The following is a 22,375-nucleotide window of genomic DNA, read 5'->3' as shown; positions in this document are numbered from 1 at the left end:
CCACACTCATCATCAAGTCCAGCTCCGGAAGACAATCTGTGTTCTAAGGAAGGCTCTCTTTATGACCTCCAGGTTTGGCCAGCACTTGGCTCAGACAAGAGCCTGTTGCCTTGTGCGGAGCCCAAGGCTGAACCACTGATTACCTTAGTGTTTCAAAAAGCCGGAGGCACCACCTCGTTATCTCTCTGGGGACACTCACCTGGCCTGAATCGTAATCCCACCCCACCTGCCTTGGTGAACAGCATCAGCTCTTCACTGGGGGTTCCTGGGGCCCACACCATGGTCTGAGTTTGATTCACAGAAAAAGCCAGAAGTAGTGCTCAAGTCACAGGGAAAAAAAAAAAAAATGAGCCAGGCACTGATGGTTCATGCCTGTAATCCTAGGTATGAATGGAGGCTGAGATCTGAAGATTGTGGTTCAAAGCCAGCCCAGGCAGAAAAGTTCATGAAACTCTTATCTCCAATTAACCACCAGAAAACCAGAAGTGGCCCCGTGACTCAAAGTGGTAGAGCACTAGCCTTGAGCAAAAGAGCTCAGGCCCAGTGCTCAGGCCCAGAGTTCAAGCCCCATGACAGAGAGGGGGGGGCGGGGGGGTGCTAAAAAAAAAAGGCAATCTTTGCACATGTATATATGCAAATAAGTTAAAACCATACTTCAGCCTCTTGACGAAAAGTATCTCCAAAGGGCTGTGAAATGATCTTTCTCAAGGGGTCACAAGTGACCATTTTGGCTTCTTCCCTCCTGGGGGAAGGGAGGGGGGCTGGGTGTCAGTGGTATTTCTAAGCTACTAACAGTTGACATCTGTTAATCATTAGTTGGCCATTTCTGTTTTGCTTTTCCCTGCCCCATTGCTCAATCCCTGCCCTCCTCCCCATCCCCCTACCGCCACACACCACACACCACACACACACAGAGGAAATATTCCTCCAGGTAGAAAGGTGATCTAGGGCCACAGCAAACCCTGCATGCAGACAGCCATGAAGCTCACACTCCCTGACACCATTTCCACATGATGAGCATGGAAAAGCAGAACTCATCACTATGCCAGGCGTGAGGGGTCCCGTTCCTGGCTGCCCTCAGGCTCCACTCCTGTGGATCCGCCCACTCTGCACCTGATCAGGCCTGGCCCTTCACCTGCACGGTGGAGAAGCCTGCAGACTGAACCTCAGTCACTTAAAGAGAGAAGCAGGTGGCTACTGTGAGGAAGGGAGGGGCCCTGCTGGCTAGGTGAAAGCTGGTGGGGTCCCTGAGAACAAGGACAAGGTAGGAAGGAGACTGTGACAGATGCTGCTGGGCTCCGAGGTCCAGGGGTTCCGGTGTCCACTGGAAGGAGCTGTGATCAGAAGCCTCCCACACGCGGGACTGAGATCTCAGGGTGACCTCCTTGAACAGTGGGGTGACCTCACTTGGAGAGCACTGTGCAGGGGAATGGGAACAGTGGGGGTCAGTCAAGGTAAGCATGACAAGACTGGGAGTGTTGGTACCCCAGAGTCAAGACACAGGGACACAAGCATTAGAGGCCCAGTGGGAACAGCGGCTGGGAAGGCAAGCAGGAGCCTGGGCAGGCTTGAGCTCCCTCTGTGCGCTAGGTCTTGAACCACAGACCTGGTTATGTACTGGTCATCTATCTACCCTTGGGCCGGTACACTTCTCCCATTTCCCAGATAGGAAAGTCAGCAAGTCAGCAAAGAATTGGATAGTCATCTGGACAAACCTGATTGTGAACTTCACCTGGAGACCAGGAACGCTAGCACCGGCTGGTTCATAGCTGACCTTTGTTTTTCCTTTGTCTGTTGTAGGGCTTGATCTCAGGGCCTGGGCGCTATCCCTGAGCTTTTCTGCTTGAGGCTACTACTCTGTCACCTTGAGCCAGCTTTTTGGTGGTTCATTGGAGATCACAGTCTCAGGGATTTTCCTGCCAGTGCCAACTTCCAACCTTGATCCTCCGACCTCAGCCTCCTGAGTAGCTAGGATTAGATGCGAGCCACCAGCTTAGCTGCCCTTTTTTAGTGGGGAAGGGACTCCTAGGAGCTTGAGACCACCAGGTAGAGAGACCTCTAACTATACCTCCAGAAGGACGGGCGGGAGGGAAGGGAGTGTGGCCAAGCTTGTGGCAACTTCCTCTAGAAGCTGACCAAGGCAACAGGGGTAGGAGCCGCCCATCTGAGCGGAAGGATCTGGAAGCCTGCAGCAGGGGGTCAAAGCCAGGAAGGACCTTTAGTTCTCTTTCTGCCTTTAAGATCCAAAATTAGAAAACAATGAGAAGCAAAAGAGATTGGATGAATACAAATTTTCACTGATGCTAAGTTTAGCACTCAGGGTGGGGTAGGGGCTGGACACAGGACATGAAAACTTGAACTTCCAGCAGTCTTATTCTGGTCCTTGCTTTCAATTCCTCCTGCCTACCCTAAAGCCCTGGACAGCGGCCTCTCTTCTACAGGCCCAAGTCCTGCTAAGAGCTATGATAGAAACTGGGTCCTTCCCCTGAGTCGCCCCTCCCCAACACACACACATCTGGTGAGCTCTCAATCCCTACTCTGTCATTAGAGGAGAGGCCTGGCTACCACATGCTCCCTTCCAGAACAGTCCTGAGCCCCATCTCCTCATCAGAAAGTGGGGATGGAAATGCCACCTGATGCCCAGGATGAAAGACATGGAAGACAGCCACAGCGACCAGGCCTCTGGGAGGGCAGCCACATGATAAGGAGCAGGCCACCTCTGGTGCCCTGTAGGTGTGAAGGATCTTTGCCCTTGCTAAGGAAGAATAGAGGGAGAAGGACCCCAGCCAGTGGCAGCCACTCCTCCACAGCGACCCCACCCCCAAGATGAGGGACGAAGGGGCTTCTAGACCAGAGCACTAGACTTGCCCAGATGAAAACACCAGACTGACTTGAAGCAGCTGCTCCTCTTAATAAAGCTCTCCCAAAATCTTCTGTTCCCCACACCTCCCCAGGCCTCCTAGAAGACAGAGCAAGGGTCAAGGCCAGGGTCAGGCCTAAACCAATGCCCAGGACTGGACCTGCCTTTAGCTTTCCTGTCTTCATGTCCCTGTAGCAAACCTGCCCCCAGCTCCAGGCAGGAGAGCACCGTGCCACCCACACACATGCATGCAAGAGGGAAAAATCCCCAGCAAGAAGATGCATTATCTTCAGTCACCGCCAGCCCCCACATCCATCACCAATCATCACCGCAGGCCTCGCCCACCGCCAACCGCCGACCGCCGACTGCTCTGCCTCCATGCCAGCACCCTCTCCTAAGACGACATCCGTGTGACTCTGAATTACCAAAATCAATTACTCCAAGGAGAAACTCAGACAGAGAGGCACTGGAGTAAAGAGGTAGCTAATTCCCCTCGGCAGGTAATTGCTCCCCTGAGGATCTCAGATAATAAAAGAGGAATGGGAAGAAAGGCATTCCCCCCCTCCAGAAAGGTGGGAGGAAGAATACATACTAATCAATGGAAGGCGGGGCTCCTCCCTGCCTCCAGAGTGGGACCACAGGAATCCCCAAGCTCCAGGCTGGGTGCAGTTTGAATCTCATCCTTTCTAAGGCAGGGAAAAAACAGCGTCATGGGGCTCAAGGTGAAGACATCTCTATTCCAGGTGTCCTTCCTATGCCTCAACAAACCCCAATCTCCAAAATGGGAAAGCTATCGTGTTCTCGGTTCTCCTCTTCCTGGCCACCTTGCCCTGGCTACCCCATGCAGGCTCTGCCAGTGGACCCACAGGTCGCTGCAGTATCAACTTGTTACCTATGCAGAAGCATTCTGGCCTTGAGCCTGTCATCAAGAGATAAGTGTCCAGGTGGATGCTGGCTGCTCCCATCTGTAATTCTAGCTACCCAGGAGACTGAGATCTGAGGATCACCGTCTGAAGCCAGCCTGGCAGGAAAGTCCAAGAGACTCTTATCTCCAATAAACTACTCAGCAAAAGCTGCAAGTGGCTCTGTGGCTCAAGTGGTAGAGCACTATCCTTGAGCACAAAGAGGCTCACAGACAGCACCTAGACCCTGGGTGCAAGCTGTAGGACTGGCAAAGAGGAGGAGGAAAAGGAGGAGAAGGAGGAAGAGGAGAAGAAGAAGGGAGAGAAGGAGGAAGAAGAGGAAAAGTGCCCTTAGAGACAAAGGTTTGAAGAGTTCTGGGGCAAATAAAAGTCAACAGATTTCTTTACAGCAGAACTTCTCAGAGCCTTTAAAATGTCTAATGGGAAGCCAGGCAATGACTGTTCACATCTATAATCTTAGCTACTCAGGAGGCTAAGATCTGAATATTGAGATCCAAAGCCAGCCCAGGCAGAAAAGTCCTTAAGGCTTTTATCGCCAATGAAGAAATAAATAAATAAAACTTTAAAAAGCTGGGAGCAGCGCTATGGCTGAAATGGTAAAGCCCTGGCCTGAGAGGGCATCCTAAAACGTAGTCCTCAAGCGAGTCGTCTCTTCCCAACCTCTTTTCAACAAAGCACTTTACCAGCCTTCCATCCACGGGACATACCTGAGCTGACAAAGATTGTGGCTATTCAGCATACCAAGGGGAGGGGTAAGGAATTTTAGGGGCTTGGGGTTGAGAGGCCCGAGGAAATGTTTATAGAGGACACGGTACCTGGGCTATGAGCCGAGAGAAGGAGGAAGCACTCTGTGGGCAGAAACAGGGTAGAGAACATTCTGAGTAGCAGCCACTGCCCAACAGGAATGCAGTAGGAGAGCCTGGGAATTGTGGGTGCTGGGCCATCTTTTGAGAAGGGGGAGGGCTGGAGAGACAAAATGGGGAAGGGCTTGGGGGTCAAGATTATTATGAGGACTTTTTAACATCCTTGGGTGAAACAGAACAGCTTACTTATTTATTACTTTAATAAACCAGGCACTGGGAAGTACAGTCTAACCATCACACACACACACACACACACACACACACACACACACCAGCCCCCAGGAAGCAGCTTCTCTTGGGTCCCTCCTAAGCAAACTAAGTAGCTGCTTCAGTTCACTCAGATACTAAGTAGCAAGCTAGGTAGGCTGGGCTCATCCATTTCAGACCCATGCTCTGAGCCACCAGGCTATCCTAGAGTCATCCACACTGTCAAAGCCTTCTCCCTGAGCCTTGATTTTTAATTTATATTCTACCAGACGGCACTTCCCAAATATGTGCATAGATGATTCTTGTTAAATATTTCAAAATCCATCCATGAGTGGGCAAGAAGATGCCTAAACAGCAAACTGGCACTGAAAGAGACAGGTGGCTAAAGCCATCAATACTGTCTGCAAGACAGAGGCTACCAAGCATGCTTGATGGATGGGGGGTGGGGGGGTAGAACTGGTCTAGGAAATACACCTCTCAGGGAAAGGAGGTCATAACCAAATATGTCAACAACCATATCCCCATCCCAGTAAAGGAAACCCCGACTCCTTCCTGCCACTAGGCTGGTAAGGAAGTGAAATTGTTTGCCTTTCTTCAATTAGGTAATGAACTAGACAATCTGAAGAGAAATTCCAGTAAGGATATAAATACTTGAAAGAGGATACCAACTATAAACAGGAACTCAGGTGTAGGGGGGGCAGGGGAGGTGGGGGTGGGGAGGTGTGTCCCTGCAAGGGTGGTTTATAATTACCCACCCACCCCCAGGCTCAGTGATAAGCACTTTGCAAGCATTACCTCACATCAGGCTCAAAACAACTTGCTGATAGAGATGGTACAATTATCTCCACTTGATGGAAACTGAGGCCAGGTGGCGAAATGAGCTGCCTGAGGGAACACAATAGGAATGACAAATCCAGCCCGGTCCCTCTGTTTCTCCCCCTCAAAAAAAACAACAACAACAACAACAACAACAAAAAAGGCATGTCCGGGAGGGGGGAAGGGAAATGGGGACCATGACATGTGAAAGGGTATCAATGTGTGGGGATTAAGGCACCATTTATCTGGCAAATATCATGTAACCCTTCTATTAATTACAATAAAAAATATATTAAAAAAAAAAAAGGCATGTCCCAGATCCAAGGGGCTCAGAGATCAGCTGGGCCAAATGGAAAGAGGAGACAGGATTGGCATCCTGCCTCCTCAAATGTCTTGCCTGCCAGGTCTGAGGGGCACTTGGCAGGCCTGGCTGTGTGGCTTTGGTGGGGAAAAGCGATTTTGAGATTCTATTGTTAGAACCCTGGGCAACTGTCCTGGAGCGGCCTGGAGCTCCACTTCCCCTGGGAAGCCCCACTTGACCTGTGCCCCCTTCCCCATGCTGGAAGCCAATGTGCAGCCACTCCAAAGACTAAGTATGTCTGGTGGGGGTGGACCCTGTATGGGGTGGGGGAAAGGGTGGAGGAGCAGAACCTCCATCCAATCACCTGGCCCAACTCAGGAAAAAGGGTGGGAGGAGCAGAACCTCCATCCAATCACCTTCCCTAAGCACGACCTCAACACGCATTCACTCATGACTTACATCCCAGGAACAAGCTGGGACTGGGAGAAAAGGGAGGTGAGCCAGGCCTGTTGAACAAACACTGCAAGTGCCTTAAAGAATCTCTGTCTCTTCTAGGTCCTGTATCCACTCATCAAAGTCACTCCCTGAAGAACCCACATGAAAGGCATAACTTCTCTGAACATGTATTCAAACGCATTCCAGGCAATGGGAACATGTTTTGTTGTTGTTGTTGTCGTTATTGTTGGTGGTGGTAGTGTTGGTGTTTGTTTCTGCTTTGGTTTTTTTTTAGCGGAGGGTGCAGAAATGGAGGGAGGATGAACGAATGCAGGCATGGTAATTTAGTATATACAATGTAGAAAATGAACTATATGAGTTGTGGGCAAGGATGGGAAGAGGAAACAGGGAGAGCTAAAGAAATATATTGTCTAAACCAAGAATGTACTTATTACCTGACTTATGAAACAGTAACCTCTGTACAAATACCTAAAAAATAACAATGAAATTATATTTATTTTTCAAAAAGAGAATAAGCCAGATGCCAGCGGCTCATGCCTCTTATCCTAGCTACTCAGGAGGCTAAGAGCAGATGATCACAGTTCAAAGCCAGCCTGGGAAGGAAAGTCTATGAGACTCTTATTTCTGATTAACTACCAAAAAAAATATAGAAATAGCACTGTGGCTCAAATTGGTAGAGCACTAGCCTAGAACATCAAAGCTCAGGGATAGTGCCCAGGCCCTGAGTTCAAGCACCAGGACCAGAGAGAGAGAGAAAATAAAATGGCAAGACATTGATTTTTTGAAAACCCACAGTTGGACATCTTATTTATTTATTTACTCATTTTTTTAGGCCCAAGACAAGAACTCATAGTCTCAGACTTTCCTTCCCAGCTTGGCTTTGAACCAGAATCCTCAACTCTTAGCCTCCTGAGAAGCTAGGAATACAGGCATAAGCCACAGGAGCCTGGCATGAGCTGCTAATATTTTGATGACAGCTGAGGGTGGAGGGGGATGTGGCAAGTGTCTTGCTCAGGCTCACACAGGCAGTGTGAGGTACTGCAAGAGCTGACATCAGGCTCTGGGTCACATCTAAGCTCGCCCTTTCTTTCTTTCTTTTGACTAGAGCTCTACCACTTGAGTCTCAGCACCATTTCTGGCTTTTTTCTATGTATGTGGTACCGAGGAATTGAACCCCAGTCTTTGTGCATCCTAGACAAGCACTCTACCACTAGGCCAAACTCCCAGCCGCCTAAGCTCTTTCTTAACATGGAGTCCCTCTCTCTCCTGAGAAGCCCTGTGAGCACAGCTCATGTGCTTATCATCCCCCAGTAGCTTCCCAGACCTACAGTTCATGGCCAAGTACAAAGTCCCAGCCCACAGATGTGTTATTTTTACATATGTACACTCACAGACCAACAAGTGGCTCTGAGGGAAAGTTCCCAAACCTTGGCATCTTCTCCTGTCCAGAGGTGAGCGGTGACCTCATTGGGGTGACTAAGCCAGCACTGACGCCGGGAGTCCGCGCTGGGAGCCCTTAGGCTTGGCACTTCTGGCTCCAAGCCCAGGGAAGAACCATGGCCAAAACCACTGGGTTCTCACAGAGCTGGGGATCCCTGGCTTTGGGGGTGGCTCTTCAAATCATGAGGGGGTGTTGCAGCCCAAGATAAGGAGGAGACTGGAGGTCCAGGTTTAAGCCCCAACAATATGCCATGAACCTGTCACAAAGTTATAAGCAGACCAGGTGCTGGGCTCATGCCTGTAATCCTAGCTACTCAAAAGGCAAGCCTCAGATCTGAGGACTGAACAAAGGGCCAGTCCAGGCAGGAAAGTCCATGAGATTCTTTTTTTTGCCAATTAACCACCAAAAAGTCGGAAGGTGAGCTGTATGGCTCAAGTACTAGAGTGCTAGGCTTAAGCGAAAATAAGCTAAGGGACAGTTCCCAAGCCCTGAGTCAAGTCCCAGTGTGTGTGCACCACACACACACACACACACACACACACACACACACACACAGAGTCTACTCTACCAAAGAGCAAACAGAAACGCCTGTATCACACTGTACCTCAGGCTTGCTAAAGCAAGTGGCTGCTTCTATGCTCTGAATCCTCAATGTCCCTCCATTCCCCACAGCTTCACGATCCCCATCCGTGTGGTCCTTAATTTGGGGTCCCCATGGTATATTTCTGATCCATTCTCATTGCTACCTCCCCCTCCCCCTAGTGATGGCTGGTTGCAGCCTGCTGAGGCCCCCCTGCCCATCTTGATCCATTTTCCCAGGAGTCATCCTTGGCCTTGCAGCCCACAGGGAATTCCCATCCCGCCCCATCCTAACAGTAAAGAACACAGATGCATAGGGTTGGGGGACTGACTAGCTTCTGCCACTAAATCTGGGGTGTACCTTCAGCAAGGACCTGGCTACACACCTCCCTGCGTTCAGCTGTAGAAGCAGACAGTCCAATCTCCATGGCAGCCCAGGCACTCAAGTGAGATAATGAAGCCAAAGGATTCTGCACAAGGTCCAGTGTGACTCCGAACCCAAGGGATTACGAAAGCTATTTTTAACTTCCCACATCCTGGCCGAAACACAAAATCCCTCACACACCCTGCAGATCCCTATCGGGGGCTGACAGGACCTTTGGGGAATTCTCTCCTCCGGGAAGCAGCAGCGACAGCTTTGATGGCCTGTCCCTTTGCCGGGAAAGCCACCTCCTTCCCTCCCTTTCTGAGTCCCTGGTCCCCTAGGCAAGCTTCCAGTATGTCTAGCTGGGTCCCCCCAGGGAATGGCCCTTTCCTGGGGTTTTCTCCTTTTTCAGCCAGGGTCACAACCCATGCCGAGATAAGTCACAGTCCTTGCTTTAGTCACCAGTGCCATCTCTCCTCCCTCCCCTCGTTTCACCAAGCAAGTCCTACTCTGGGATCACCTAGAGGGTTCTCAGTAAGTTGACAAGACAATGTCACAAGGAGAAGACAAGACAACACAAGGAGAGGAAGCCCCCCCCCCCCATTTGAGCAAGGAAATAAAGCCAGGCCTTCATCAACATTTCTCCTTTCTCACCCAGAATCCCTCACACCCTGAACCCATGGTGGGACTTCCTGGGTCCTAGATGTCATGGTAGATAAGGAGATAGGAGCTTCCTATGAAAGGCCAGGCAGCTCCTAACCTCTCACCACACCTACCCGGACAAGTGGTTAACTACATTCTTCTCCTCTTTTAGTTTACTGACATGTATTAGATACTTTTTGGTGATGCTGGGGAGCAAATCCAAGGCCTCACAGAAGTCAAGCGAGCGCTCTAATCCTAAGCCACACACCCAGTCCTAAATTAACATTCACAGCCGTCCTCAGACACTGCCTCACCCTGTATGGATCCCTCCTGTAAGAAGTTCATCAAAGAACACAAGCCAGGAGATGACCCTGACACAACAGTGTCAAGGGGAAAAGCGCCCTCCCCACTCCACAATTGGGACTGCCAAGGACATCCAGCATCCTCTGATATGGCTCTCTGTGCTCTGCCAGGAGCCCCCAGAGAAGGAAGCCTCCAGCAGCCTCTTGCTTCCTCTGTGTCCCAGGGTCTTGGTTTCCTCAACACAAATTACAGGGAGACTGAGCGAGGGGCTAGTTATCTTCATTTCAGGCTTAGGCCCTTGGGCTCACCCGCCTAGAAAAGCCATGTGACCCTGTGGTACCCTAGAGTCATATCTGTGAGTCCCAGCACAATTGAATTGGCCTCTGAAAACCCCTCCTTTGAGCACCTACCAAATGTTCTCATGATTCTAGACCTGGTGAGGCCTAGAATTCAAGATCTGGGTGAGGGTTGAAATGTGAAGGGCAGTCAGTAGGAAAGGCTGACAAGGTAGCTTTCCTCTTCACCTGCTTCCAGCCTGTCCATCTTTAACATCAGAAAGCCAGAAGAGATTTTTTTTTTTTAAAGATCTGAACTGAGCTCAGTGGTGGAATGTTTACCTAGCATGCACAAGGACCAGGTTTGAGCCCCACTCTGGTCAAAAACAAACAGTGGATGACTCATGTCTGTAATCATAGCTATTCAGAAGGCTAAGATACAGAGGACATTAGTTCAAGCCTAGCCTTGGCAGAAAAGTCTGTGAGACTCTGTCTCCAACATCACCAACACAAATCAGAGCTGGCATCATGGCTCAAGTGGTAGATCACCAGCCAAACGAGCTAAGCAAGTTCATGGCCTTGAGACCAAACCCCAGCACCATCAAAACAAACAATAAACAAACCAGAAAGAAACAACACCACCCAAATGGTTCTTGATTGTTCTTGATCTCAAGAACAATCCATGGAAGGAATCCACAGGAAATCAGTGGGTGGGAATCATCATACTCTTCTCAGCAAGGGAAGAAGACCTTGCCACAAGCAGAAGAAGACGCTGCCACCAGCTGGAAGGAGAGAGAGAAGGCTAAGGAAGCCTGGAGTTAAAAGATGCAGGGGCCCTGGCAACCCCTGGCCTCCTCCCAGTCCAGCACCTCCAGTTTCCAGTCAAGAGTCCTGCCAAAGCCAGTACCAGGTGTACAGAAAGTCAATGAGTTTGAGGTACCATGCGTAGAAGGCCTGTGCACATTGTCAGGGGACCAGGATTCAAGCCTGGCCCCACTCCCACACCTTCCCACAGGTACATTTAGGGCTTTGGGCATGTCCCTGCAGCTTCCATAAAATGAGTATTTAATAATTCTTCAATGGGATCAAAGGAGATAAAGGCAGAGGGAGCGCTCAGAGTCAGCAGTGGAGTTGAGCTGGAAATGGGATATTCTGAGACATGAAGAGGAGGTGCTCACCCCAGAGCCCTCCAGCCCTCCAGCTCGGTGGCCTCCCCACAGCTTCCCTTCAGGGGAATGGAGGAGAGAGATGGAAGATTTAAGACACAAGTGTGCAGCCATCCCACCTTCCACCCTCTTCCAGAGATAAGGACCCAACACATCGCAGGCTGGGAAGGTGAGAGGCCACCAGGATGGGATGGAGGACGGAGAGAGCTAATACCCAACTCACACACAAAGGCCTTATCCAAGGTGCACCAGACCTTCCAGAAAGCAGAAACCAGAGCCAGAGAGGCAGCACACTCCATCCCATGCACATCTACGTGTGAGCTCTTCACCAGGCTACTCCATCCCCCAGGGCTTACCAGACATCCACTTACAGGGGGTGGGGAGTCCCACAAGACAGCCACAGGGAGCCTTCGTCCCTATCCATGGGTGCCCAATAGGCCCATCTTACAGCTGGGAGGAAGACCCAGAAAGGAAAGGCATCTTGTTCAGAAGTGAAGTCAAGTCTTGAATTCTGACCTCTTGGGAAGCTGGCCCTATATTTCTTCCAGAGAGTACCTTAGGACGACAGCTTTCAAATGGTCTCAAGTACACATCCCCTAGGTAGGTCTGGAGTAGAGATGAGGATCTTGCATTTCAACAGGTACCCAGGGGCCTATGATAACAGCATCCCAGAACATACCACAGGTTCAGCACTCTGACATGTGCATGCTTGCACACTCTCACTCCACGAGGGGGAACATACAAGCAAACATGGGACGAGTAACAACTAGAACCTGGGTGTCCAGGGCTCACACCTCTAATCTAAGCTGCTTGAGAGGCTGAGAATGGAAAGGATCAAGATTTGAGGCCAAAAAAAAAAAGGCTCACAAGTGCTTTTTCTCAACCCAGAGGTGGGGTCTGTGGTACATCTCTGTTATGCTAGCTATGATGAGAAGCTTCATGTAAATAGATCCTGCTCAGACTTGCCCAGGCAATTACTGTGACTCAATCTCAAAATACAATGAGTGAAAAACAGTACTAGAGGAATGGTTCAGCGGTAAGAAGGCCTGAGTAGACCCTGAGTTCAAAACTCAGTGCCACCAAAAGGAAAAATAAACAGAAAGTGACAGTTAGGGGGCAGGGAGTTTGGCCTAGTAGTAGATTTCCCAGTATCACATACATAGAAAAAAAGCTGGAAGTGGCACTGTGCCTCAAGTGGTAGAGCTCTAGCCTTGAGAAAGCCCAAGGACAGTGCTCAGGCCCTGAGTTCATGGACCAGAACAGAAGAAGGAAGAAGAAAGAAGGAAAAAAGAAGAAGAGGAGGAGGAGGAACAGAAAGTTACAGTTAGGGCTTTACAGATGGATGCTGAGAGTTCAGGGTACATCCTGGCCCCTAACTATAGGAACTTGGATATATCTAAACCTCCTTTCCTTCATCCCTCCTTCCCTTCTTCCCTGCCTTCCTTCCTACAGAAGAGACTGAACTGAGGGTCTTACACATCCTGAGCAGGCACTCTACCACCTGAGCCACACCTCCAGTCCCTTTTTGCACTGATTACTTTCAAGGTAGAGTCCTATTTTATGCCCGAGGCAGGACAGTGCTGTGATCTTCCGGCTTGTGTTGCCTGTCACTGGGCAGGCCATCTCCTGCCACTGCATCCAGCCACTATGGGTCCTTCACAGCTAGATTCACAAGTGCAGGCCACCTGCCACATACCCCAGGAGATGAAACCTCACCAACTATGCCCAAGCTGAGCTGGAATCATTATGATCAAGCTCCTCCTAGTTTTCTTTCTTCCTTTCCTTTCCTCTCTCTTTCCTTTCTCTGATACTGGAGAGTAAACGCAGCATTCTACCACTTGAGCCACACCTCCAGTCTGCAAACCTGTTTCTTTAGATACCACAGGAAGATAAGAAAAGATGTGACCTCATGGGGTTGTATTCAGGAAACCCCAGCACAGGACACATCATAAACTCAGTAAGTGGTGCTCTGATCATTGCCAAATGCAGTTTCAGTGTGTGTGCCTGAGGGAAGAAACAGAATGCCAGGCCCCTGGGGACCATGATGAATACCTGAGCCAGAAAGAGATGCCAGAGGGTTGTGCTAGGATCCATGGGTAGAAATAACAGGGACACAGATTTCTGCTTTAAATGGAGAAGAACTTTTTTTTTTTCAATCAGACTTGGAGATGCCCAACCATGAAACTAGCTGCTGTGTGCAGTTCACTGTCACAAGGGGATTCTAGCAAGAAAGTCTAGGTGCAGCCCTAGCGAGGGCTAGGTGATCCCTCCTCTCCTCAAATGCTGCTTAATTAGTTCCTTTGAGAAGGGAATAGGTGAGATCATCTTAAATCTGAGGCCCATAAACCAACTAAAGTCACACATCCCCCATAGGTGAGAGTAACTGCTTTTTTTCTTTTCAAAGAAATGCTGGTCTTTGCCCTTGTTTGAGAAGGGAAATGGAGGCACTGAGACAACTCCTAGAGGCATCATTCAGATAAGCTATTGCACCTCCTAAGCCTTATTCAATCCCCCTGGCTGCGTGTGTGTGTGTGTGTGTGTGTGTGTGTGTGTGTGTGTAATGAGAACAGAGAAGGTAGGAAGGCTGCTCTAAGGCACACAGCTAGAAAGCAGAGGTGTGTGAATGGAGGGGATTTGAACTCAGATTCTCCTAGCTCCAGCTAGGTGTTTGATTTTTTTAATTCTAGGATGGCTGGTATTAGGTTAATAAGAAGAAAGAAAGAAAAAGAAATGAACCTTGTTTTTTTTTTTTAAGTTACAATCCTTTCTAGTGATGAGCTACAGACTTGCTCATCCACAAATAAAATTAACATGCAAGAGGAGAGGGGGAGAAGTACAGTGCACTGCCCAGATAACTCAAAAGAGTAGAAAACAGAAACATCTCCCAAGCCTGCCCATCACACCGGGAACCGGACGCTAAGTGGGGGGGGGGGGGGGGGAGGGCGGGGGTGCTCAGAGTCCTCTGTAGTTTAAGGGGTGCTCACGGCGATTGGAGCCTCAAGTAGGCCAGGAAGGAGAAAAAAGTCAGCCGCATGTCATCCGAATAACGGAGGGTGCCCAACGGGGAGGTGTGTGTGTGTGTGTGTGTGTGTGTGTGTGTGTGTGTGTGTGTGTGTGTGTGTGATCAGGTGTGAAGTTTTAGGAGATCACTGGAGACAACCCAACCCACACACACACACACACACGCGCGCACGCACGCACGCACACCCCAACTCCTGGTCAGAGGCCAAACGCAAGCAAAGTTTCAAGGGTCAACGCTCGGCGCAGGATGGGCGGGGGGTAGGGGGACGACCCAGTTCTGTCCCCTCAGTACTTGGCATCAGAACCCCAGATCCATTCGATTCCCGGATCCCTGCAAGCTTCCAGGGCTCACCTCGACCTGCCCAGAGATCACCACTTTTTTTAAATAAAAATTTTTTTAGATTTATTTTTACCTTCACGCGCCGGCCTGGCCGCCGGGCTCTGCCATCCCATAGGCGCCCGAGCGTCCCCCGGCCAGGGTCGCCAGGTCGTGGAGTCGCCGGGTCTCAGGGTCCCGGGCCGCCAGGGCGGCGGCGCCGGAGGCAGCGGGAAAGTTTCCGTCGCGCCGGCCGTGGTGCTAGCAGAGCGGGCCGGGAAGGAGCGCACTCTCCGGCGGGGATCCGCGCCTTCCCCGGGTGGCCGCGGCCCCGGCCTCCCCCGGGCTCCCGGCTCCCCGGCCACTCAGCCAGCCCAGCCCCGCCAATCGCAGGCCCCGCCGCCCGCAGCTCCGCCCGCCGGGCCCCGGCCCCGGCCTCAGCCTGGGCCCAGCCCCTGCCCGGAGGGGGCGGAGGGGACAGGAGCGCAGGGGCGGGCGCCGCGCACCTGTTTGGTCGACCGACCCCTTTCTCCGCCGCGCGCCCGGATCCAGGCCGGGCCGCACACGCCCCCCACCTCCGCCTGCCTCACCCCGGAATCCCAGCGTTACCCCGAGACGGCACGGCGGCGGCCGCGTTCCTCGCCCCGCGGTCACCCCACCGCCCTGCAGCGCCCCTCGGCAAAGGACGCCCGCGCACCGCCCGTCCACGCCTTCCCCGTGCGCCCAGCCCGGATCGCGCACCCCGGGGTGGAGGTGGACGCCAGAAACTTGGGAAGAAGCTACTCCAGCGCCCAGGCACGCACAGCGGCCCGCCTCAATGGGTCCCCCCCCCCAATTTCTTTGGGAGACCCAACAGATAACTAAAGCTTGCCAGCTTTATCGTCCCGTTTTCCAGACCGGCACACTGAGACCAGAAACGGGTGAGGTGGACCCCGCTGCTGGGAGAGGATTGATATCTTTTTCCAACTTTTTAGTTTGCAACGTACTCCAAGCGCCTCTCCCTGCAACCCGGGCTCCCTCGAGCTCCATTCCGAGGCTCAGAGGTGGTGAGTGGGGGGTGGGGGTGGGGATCGGGAAGGAACCCGAGACCACCCTCCACCCATCACCTCCCGGGCAGGTGAGGGGAAGGGGCGCAGGCACGCCCGCCGTGCGCCCGGCCTTACCTCGGCTGCAGGGCGCGTCCTGGCAGAGCGCGCCGGCCGGAGGCCCCAGCAAGGGCAGCGAGGCCCAGGCCAGGGCGCGGGAGGCCGCGCCGCCGCCGGCTCCCATGCCGGCCGACCCCGGCCGGGCCTCGGCTCCCGGGCCTTCCACCCTCCGCCGCACCTGCGGGGCCAGCACAGTTCCCGGGGCCCCGGCGTTGGGGGTGTGGGGAGGGCGTGTGGGGTGGGGGGGCGCCGATCCCCGGGCAGGCCCGGGGTGGGTGGTGTGCCGGGCCCTCTGGGATCCTCGGAACGTCCCGCGTTCGGACTCCCACGGTGGCGGCCTGCCCCGGCTCGGGCTCCGGGGCTCGGGGCGGACGCGGGTCGCCCAGGGCAGGGCACTATTTTTAGCGAGAGCTGCTCTCCCAGTAGGACAGACAGAACCAGTTAATTCGGCCACTTGGGAAGGGCCCTGCCCGGCAGGGAAGCTCCCCGGAAAGGCGGCCGCGGCTCGGCTGAAAGCTGATCCTTCGCATTCCTGCCGGGCGAGGCGGGAGGGCGGGCGCCCGGGAGACCGCCTCTAATTCCGGGGGGAAGCCGGCGTCCCCGGAGCCAGCGTCCGGGCCCAGCGGCGTGCGTGCCCGGGGATGGCCCCCGAGACCCGCTCCGATTCCGCTCGCGGACCTCGAGCCTCTGACGGTGCCCAAAACACAGACCTCCGCCACACACACACTTCTTGCGGGTCCCCAGCACTGGAAAAGCTCTTCCCGAGCGGGGATCTGGGCCCTCCAGCATGGGACACAGCGGCTGGTTGAGGAAAGATCAGATACAGAGTCACAGCCGCCTTCAGGATTGGGACACTACAGAATGGACAGACTCGGGTACCTTTTGCAACCTGGAGGGACCCTTGTGACCTTGGCAAACCATTCCATCTCTTTTACAAAAGGAAGCATCAGGACCCAGGACCAACCCCTCCTCCCCCCAAGAGAGAATAGTGGAGTAAACAAAAGTATTACACATGCAGAATTCCGAGAGTGAATGGACATGCAAAGAAAAATTAAGATATGACTGGCTTTTTCCGGAAGTCCCTGGCTCTTTTCAATTAAGGGACGAACCTGAGAAAATACAACTGGACCATGAGACTAAAGTTAGTAGACTAAAATAGATGTGTCAAAAATAGACCCACACATGTATGGAAACTTAATATTTGGCAGAGGTGGCACCTGCAGGTCAGTGGGAGAAAGGGCAGACTTGTCTATAAATGGTTTTGCAACAATTGGATATCCATACTAGAAAAAATAAATAAATGAGATGGAATCCCTACCTCACACCATGTGGAGATCAATTTCAGACATACTGACAACTTAAATACCAAAAATACATTTGTGAAGAGGGAGGATTTCTGGAAGACTCACCAAGCACAATCCATTAAGAAAAAGGCATGTGTTTAACCTAAATGCAAAAGATCTGGGCAAAGCAAAACCCAAAAGACACAAAGGCCTTTTACAAATCAGCACTCAAAAGGGACAGCAATAGTGACCCAGCCTCAGGCCTCTAATCCTAGCCATAGACTGAGAGCTGAGAATCACTGTTTGAAGCCAGCCTAGTCAGGAAAGTTCAGGAGACGCTTTCTCTCCAGTTAACCACCAAAAGTTTTTTAAAAGCCAGAAATGAGTGCACGCATGTGTGCAAGAAAAGGGAAAGGCTTTTACCCTACACACACACACACACACACACACACGCACACACACAAAACCACTGTTCCACTAAGCTATACCACCAGCCTTGAGCTTTCCAATCGTTTATTAAGGCACAGAATAGTATGATGTGGGCCCACCTATAAAGTCTAATCCTGCTTCACACCTCACTTTCCGTGTTTTAATAACACTTATCATGTCTAAGTGCTCCACATGAAGCCTGGCTGGGATGGGGGTGAGGGGTGGAGTGCCCAGTAATTCTGAAGAACATAATAGCTCCTTCCTCAGGCTCACTGGGGTCTTTCCCACCCTGGTTGCCGCCAGATGATCTCCTCTCCCACATAGCCAGCTCTTTCTTGCTCTTGCATCTGCGCAAACTCACCCTCTGGCTCCTAGGGCTGGCCAGCAGACATTCCAGCCCCTGAGAGCCCCCTGGATGCTTTCCACCCTCTCTCCAGGCAGAGAACCTCCACCCCTTGGAGTACACTGGGTTATTCCAGGTCACAAACTTTGTGTGAGCCCCCACCGCAGCCCCTGCACGGGGCCTGGACTTCAGAGGGTTTGTTGAACAAATGGAAGAGACGAGTGGTTCTGTACCCAGGAACCAAAAGGGATTGTGCCTAACTTGCCAAGGAAGAGCCACCCTTCTGCTGGTATTCATGAAATGTTTTCAGCTTGGAGGGTAGGAGAATGCTGTGCCATACCTAGGCTGAGCCACTGGCCAACTGTGTAACCTAAGGCATGTGACAGAGCCATAGCACCAGGGTTTGAAACAACCAGAATGGGACTAGGGTTTAGGGCAGGGTGTTGGATGGGGAGTCAACCTGATGGCAGATGCAAAATGTGCAGCCCTGTTGGAGGGCCAGGGGGGCAGTTATGTAAACACTAGCTAAGAATAAGATCACTGCAGGAAAGGTTCAAAGGAACCCAGTTGGATTACTGTGTATGCTGAAGGCTAATAAATTACAAGGGTGTCCACCAGTTCTGAGCCAAAGCAAGGGGCCTGGAGGCTGGCCAGGGAGCTGGGAGGGTGAGATACATGCTTCAAGTCACTCTCCTAGGGTCCTTCCTCCTCCTTCTTCTCCTTCCTCCACTCTGTCTCCCCACAGCCACTCTGGCCCCCTCCAATCTGTTGTCACATATCCCAGGGACCCCAATCTGGGCCTGTCTTTTCCTTGCCAGCTTCCATCTGTTGGGGTGACAGAGCTGGTGGCATTTTCCCCAGGGATATGTCTGGAATGATTTGCCAAATGCACTGGCCGCACTCTGTCTGCATAGCTGATATATACATATGATATATCATATATATTATATATCATATATATTATATATGATATATATGTATATGTCCACTTGTGGACAGCTCCACTGAGATGGTGCCCACAAAGTGGACATTGCTGTGTGGTCCTTATGTGTCTCAGGGTCCTGATGGCGTATTCTGAGCTGATGAGCCAATCCCCTTTGAATTAGATCTCACGGACACTGTGATATTATCCTGGCGACACTTGAGTCAGCCATGGCTCTTTGTCCCTTGCAGATAGTCACGCTGGACAAGAAACTTACCCAGTTAAGGAGGTACCTAACACCATGCATCTGGCCTAGACCACTAGGCATTGGGGAAGGATGGAGGCTGCTGAACAGGAGAATGGTTTCCTTTCCCAGGGCAGGCCTGCACGAAGGGGTGCAGCACTGTTGGAGTCTAACCAAGTCCTGAGCTTTCATTCTGCCTCTGCAGTTTCTCCTACACCTACCCCTGTTGTTTATGGATTCCCTAATGGCCTATGTCAGTGGCCCAGGCTGGGATCCCAGGTAACTAGAGCAGTGGCAAGGGAAAGACACAGGCCACAGTGCCACCAGGGTGTCTGGAGCACCACTGGGTGCTGGCCTCCTGGGCTGCATGGGAAATGATCCAGCTAGCTGGTGAACATAAGCTGATGATGCTAGGACAGTGGTGCAGCCAGCCTGGGAGGGAGACTTGGCTCCAGGAAACGTTTCCAAGGAGATGACTTGGTGTGTCTTAAAGGAGGAGAGAAAAAAAAAGACAGGCAAAGAGGAAATTGCAAAAACCCATGTAATGGCCAGACGCCGGTGGCTCATACCTGTAATTGTAGCTATTCAACAAGCCAAAATTTGAGGATTAAGGTTCAAAGCCAGTCCAGGCAGGAAAGTCTGTGAGATTCTTATCTTCAATTAAGGAGGAGCGGGGAGCCAGAAGTGGAGCTGTAGCTCAAGTGGTAAAGCCCTAGCCTTGGCCAGAAAAGCTAAGGGCAGCTAAGGCCCTTAGTACAAGCCCCAGTACTGATACACACATGCATGTGCGCACACACACACACACACACACACACACACACACACACACACCAAACAGAATGGCCCAGTGTGCTCTGAGAATTACAGTGGTTACTAGCTCAAGTTAAGGGGCAGACATGGGAAAGCTGGGGTGGGGGCAGGAGGTGGGGACAGGGGAGGGAAGGGAAGAGACACAGATAGAAAAGCAGGCCTAGATTACTAGGGCCCTGAGTTCCTGGCCCAGGAGCTTGGACTTGGGGGAGTGTCTGGCAGATTCTAGGCAGGGGAACAAGGCAACTTGTCAAGTTTTGTTGTTGTTGTTTTGGGTGCCAGTCTTAGGGCTTGAACTTAGGACCTGGGCCCTATCTCTGAGCTTTTGTACTCAAGGTTAGTGCTTTTCCACTTGAAGACACAGCTCCACTTTCCAGCTTTTTTTTTTTTTTGTAATTTATTGGGATTTGGGTAGTTTTTTGGTATTTATTAGCTGTCCCTTAGCTTTTCTGGCCAAGGCTAGGGCTTTACCACTTGAGCTACATTCCTGCTTTGGCTGGCTTTGAACCATGACCCTCAGATCTCAGTCTCCTGAGTAGTCTCACCAGATTTTACAGAGACTGCTGAATCTGGAGGAGGGGCGTAGATTTTCAAGTGTGGGACTGGGTGGTGGGTGGTGGGTGGTTGGGGGCCAGAAGATGCTTCTAGACACTTTCTAGAATGAAGATCTTCCTCTTCCTGTGTGGAAGGCTGCTGGGTGACACTCTTTGGCGTCAGCAGTTTAGGATTACTCTGGGGAAGACCATTACCTCACTAGAGGTGACAGTCTCTTTTCTGGAATGTTCTATATCCAGTGGCTGATCAACTCAGGAACAGAATATACTGAACAACTAGGCCATCTTTGGTGCCTAGTGGTGAGACACCATTGATACGGCAGGAAGACTCAGCCGTCCTCCACCCAGATGCTGGCTCCAGTGAATCTCCACATGAACTTTCCCCACGGGGCACCAGAAGGCCCCCATGCACTTGCTAGGTACCCTGGCATGCACATATGCAAACTCTGATTTTGAAAACAACAGTGTACTCAAGGGACAAGCCAGGCCCCAGGAGGGGCAGAGAGGCAGTACAGGCTAAGGCAAAGCAGACACTGGAGCCCATTTGGAGTTGAGATGGGATCAGGAAGAGCAGGGAGTGGAGGTCTTAATGTGTTACCCTCTTTGCAGCTAGAAGAAAGTAAGGTTGTCTGCAGAAACACACAAAAAAGAATGGGTAGGTAGTAAAACAGTTGCACAAGAAAAATATGCAGGGTGTGGTGGTTCACACCTGCCAAGGCCAACAGGAGGCCCAGGAAGGAGGATCTCACTTTGAGGCCAGGCTGAGCTACACAGTGAGACTCTATTATTATTGTTTTTATAAATGAATAAACAAAGAAAAAACAAGAAGAGAGGACCAAGAGTGGTAGAGTGCTTGCTGAGCATGCACCAAGATCTGGGTTCAATTCCTCAGTACCACATACATAGAAAAAGCCAGAAGTGGTGCTGAGGATCTCGTAGTAGAATGCTAACCTTGAGGAAAGCCCAAGGACAGTGCTCAGGTCCCGAGTTCAAGCCCCAGGACTGGAAAATAAATAAATAAATAAATAGAAAGAAAAGAACGAAGGAGGAGGAAGGGAAAGATGACAGGAAAGATGACAGGAAAGATGAGAAAAAAGGAAGAGAGGAAGAGGAAGGAAAAAGAAAAAGAAGGAAGAAGAGGAGGAGAGGAAGTAGAAAGAGGAAGAAGAGAAAGAGGAGGAAGAGGAGGAGGAGGAAGGAAGGAGAAAGAGGAAGATGATATACATATATTAGCATAACAATGAATACTTGGCATTATAAGTATATCTAATGCAGTATTTGGGGTATACGTATGCTAAAAAGCTCCCAGTTCCCCTCAGCAGCTCATAGGGAGGCTCACATCCTCTCGCTCCGGCCCCACCATTGGCCTGAGGCCCTCTGTTTTCTGATCTTCAGCTTCCCAGTCCACCTCACCCTTCCCCATCTGGAGGCACCCTCCCTCAGTCCCCACCTCTGGGCTGCTGGCTCTGACCCTTTCCCACTGGCTGGCCAGAAGTGGCCATGTCCATTGCAGCGTCCCCAAGTCCTGGGGCAAGTCCTTTCCCTTGTCTGAGATGCCATTTCCCTGTCTCTAAAATGGACACAATCTGCTTCCCTCACTGAGTCTAGACAGCATCTGGATGATGTATGCTCCTCCTCTTCCTAAGCCAGCTAAGTGCTGGGATTGCAGGCGTGCACAACCGGACCCCACACCTGGTTTGGACACACTCTTAAATGCTGGTTCTCGCCCTGCCCGTGGCCATAGGGCACTCGGGGCACACAAGATGCTTGCTCAGTTGAGGAACTCACAGGTACAGAGCTTCTACAGGTTAACTGACTTTACAGAACTCCAAGGTCCAACAGTGGAACTTAGACAAATTCAGTTTCCTATGTGAAGAAGAACTGAATGGCGACGTTTATCACTAGAGTTCTGACTGCTTAGGGATTTCCTCCTAACTGACAACTGACCACACCCGCATCCTCCAAAGGTCCCTGTTACAGTCCAGCATGGCTCCCAACCTCTGGATCTCTCTCTGTCTCAAGCCCTCCCCAGCTCACACTATGGAAGGTGATTTCTTACAGCCATTAGCATAATTACCTAAATACAATGCTATAGAGGCGCGATTAAATGAG

At 51.5% G+C, this 22,375-nt stretch overlaps 1 protein-coding gene across 3 annotated transcripts in view; it reads right to left on the bottom strand.

Moving 5' to 3' along the window:
- Dab2ip (DAB2 interacting protein) overlaps window positions 1–22,375 on the bottom strand; it is a 162,653-nt gene that overhangs the window by 128,243 nt on the left and 12,035 nt on the right. Inside the window, exon 1 of one of the 3 annotated variants that reach the window (XM_090330558.1) lies at window positions 15,697–15,994. The exons of 1 other annotated variant lie outside the window; for it this stretch is intronic. In XM_090330558.1, coding sequence (XP_090186684.1) covers window positions 15,697–15,802 — 106 coding nt within the window. In that variant the 5' untranslated portion in view covers window positions 15,803–15,994. Of the gene's footprint in view, window positions 1–14,630; window positions 14,731–15,696; window positions 15,995–22,375 lie in introns of those variants that run through there. One more of the 3 variants, XM_090330561.1, reaches the window with a different exon arrangement.

This window comes from Megascapheus bottae, chromosome 3, assembly GCF_031878675.1.
Source record: "Megascapheus bottae isolate mThoBot1 chromosome 3, mThoBot2.hap1, whole genome shotgun sequence".
In the NCBI taxonomy this organism is placed as follows: domain Eukaryota; kingdom Metazoa; phylum Chordata; class Mammalia; order Rodentia; family Geomyidae; genus Megascapheus; species Megascapheus bottae.
Note: the sequence above shows the minus strand (reverse complement) of the source record. Positions and strands in the feature narration are given on the sequence as shown.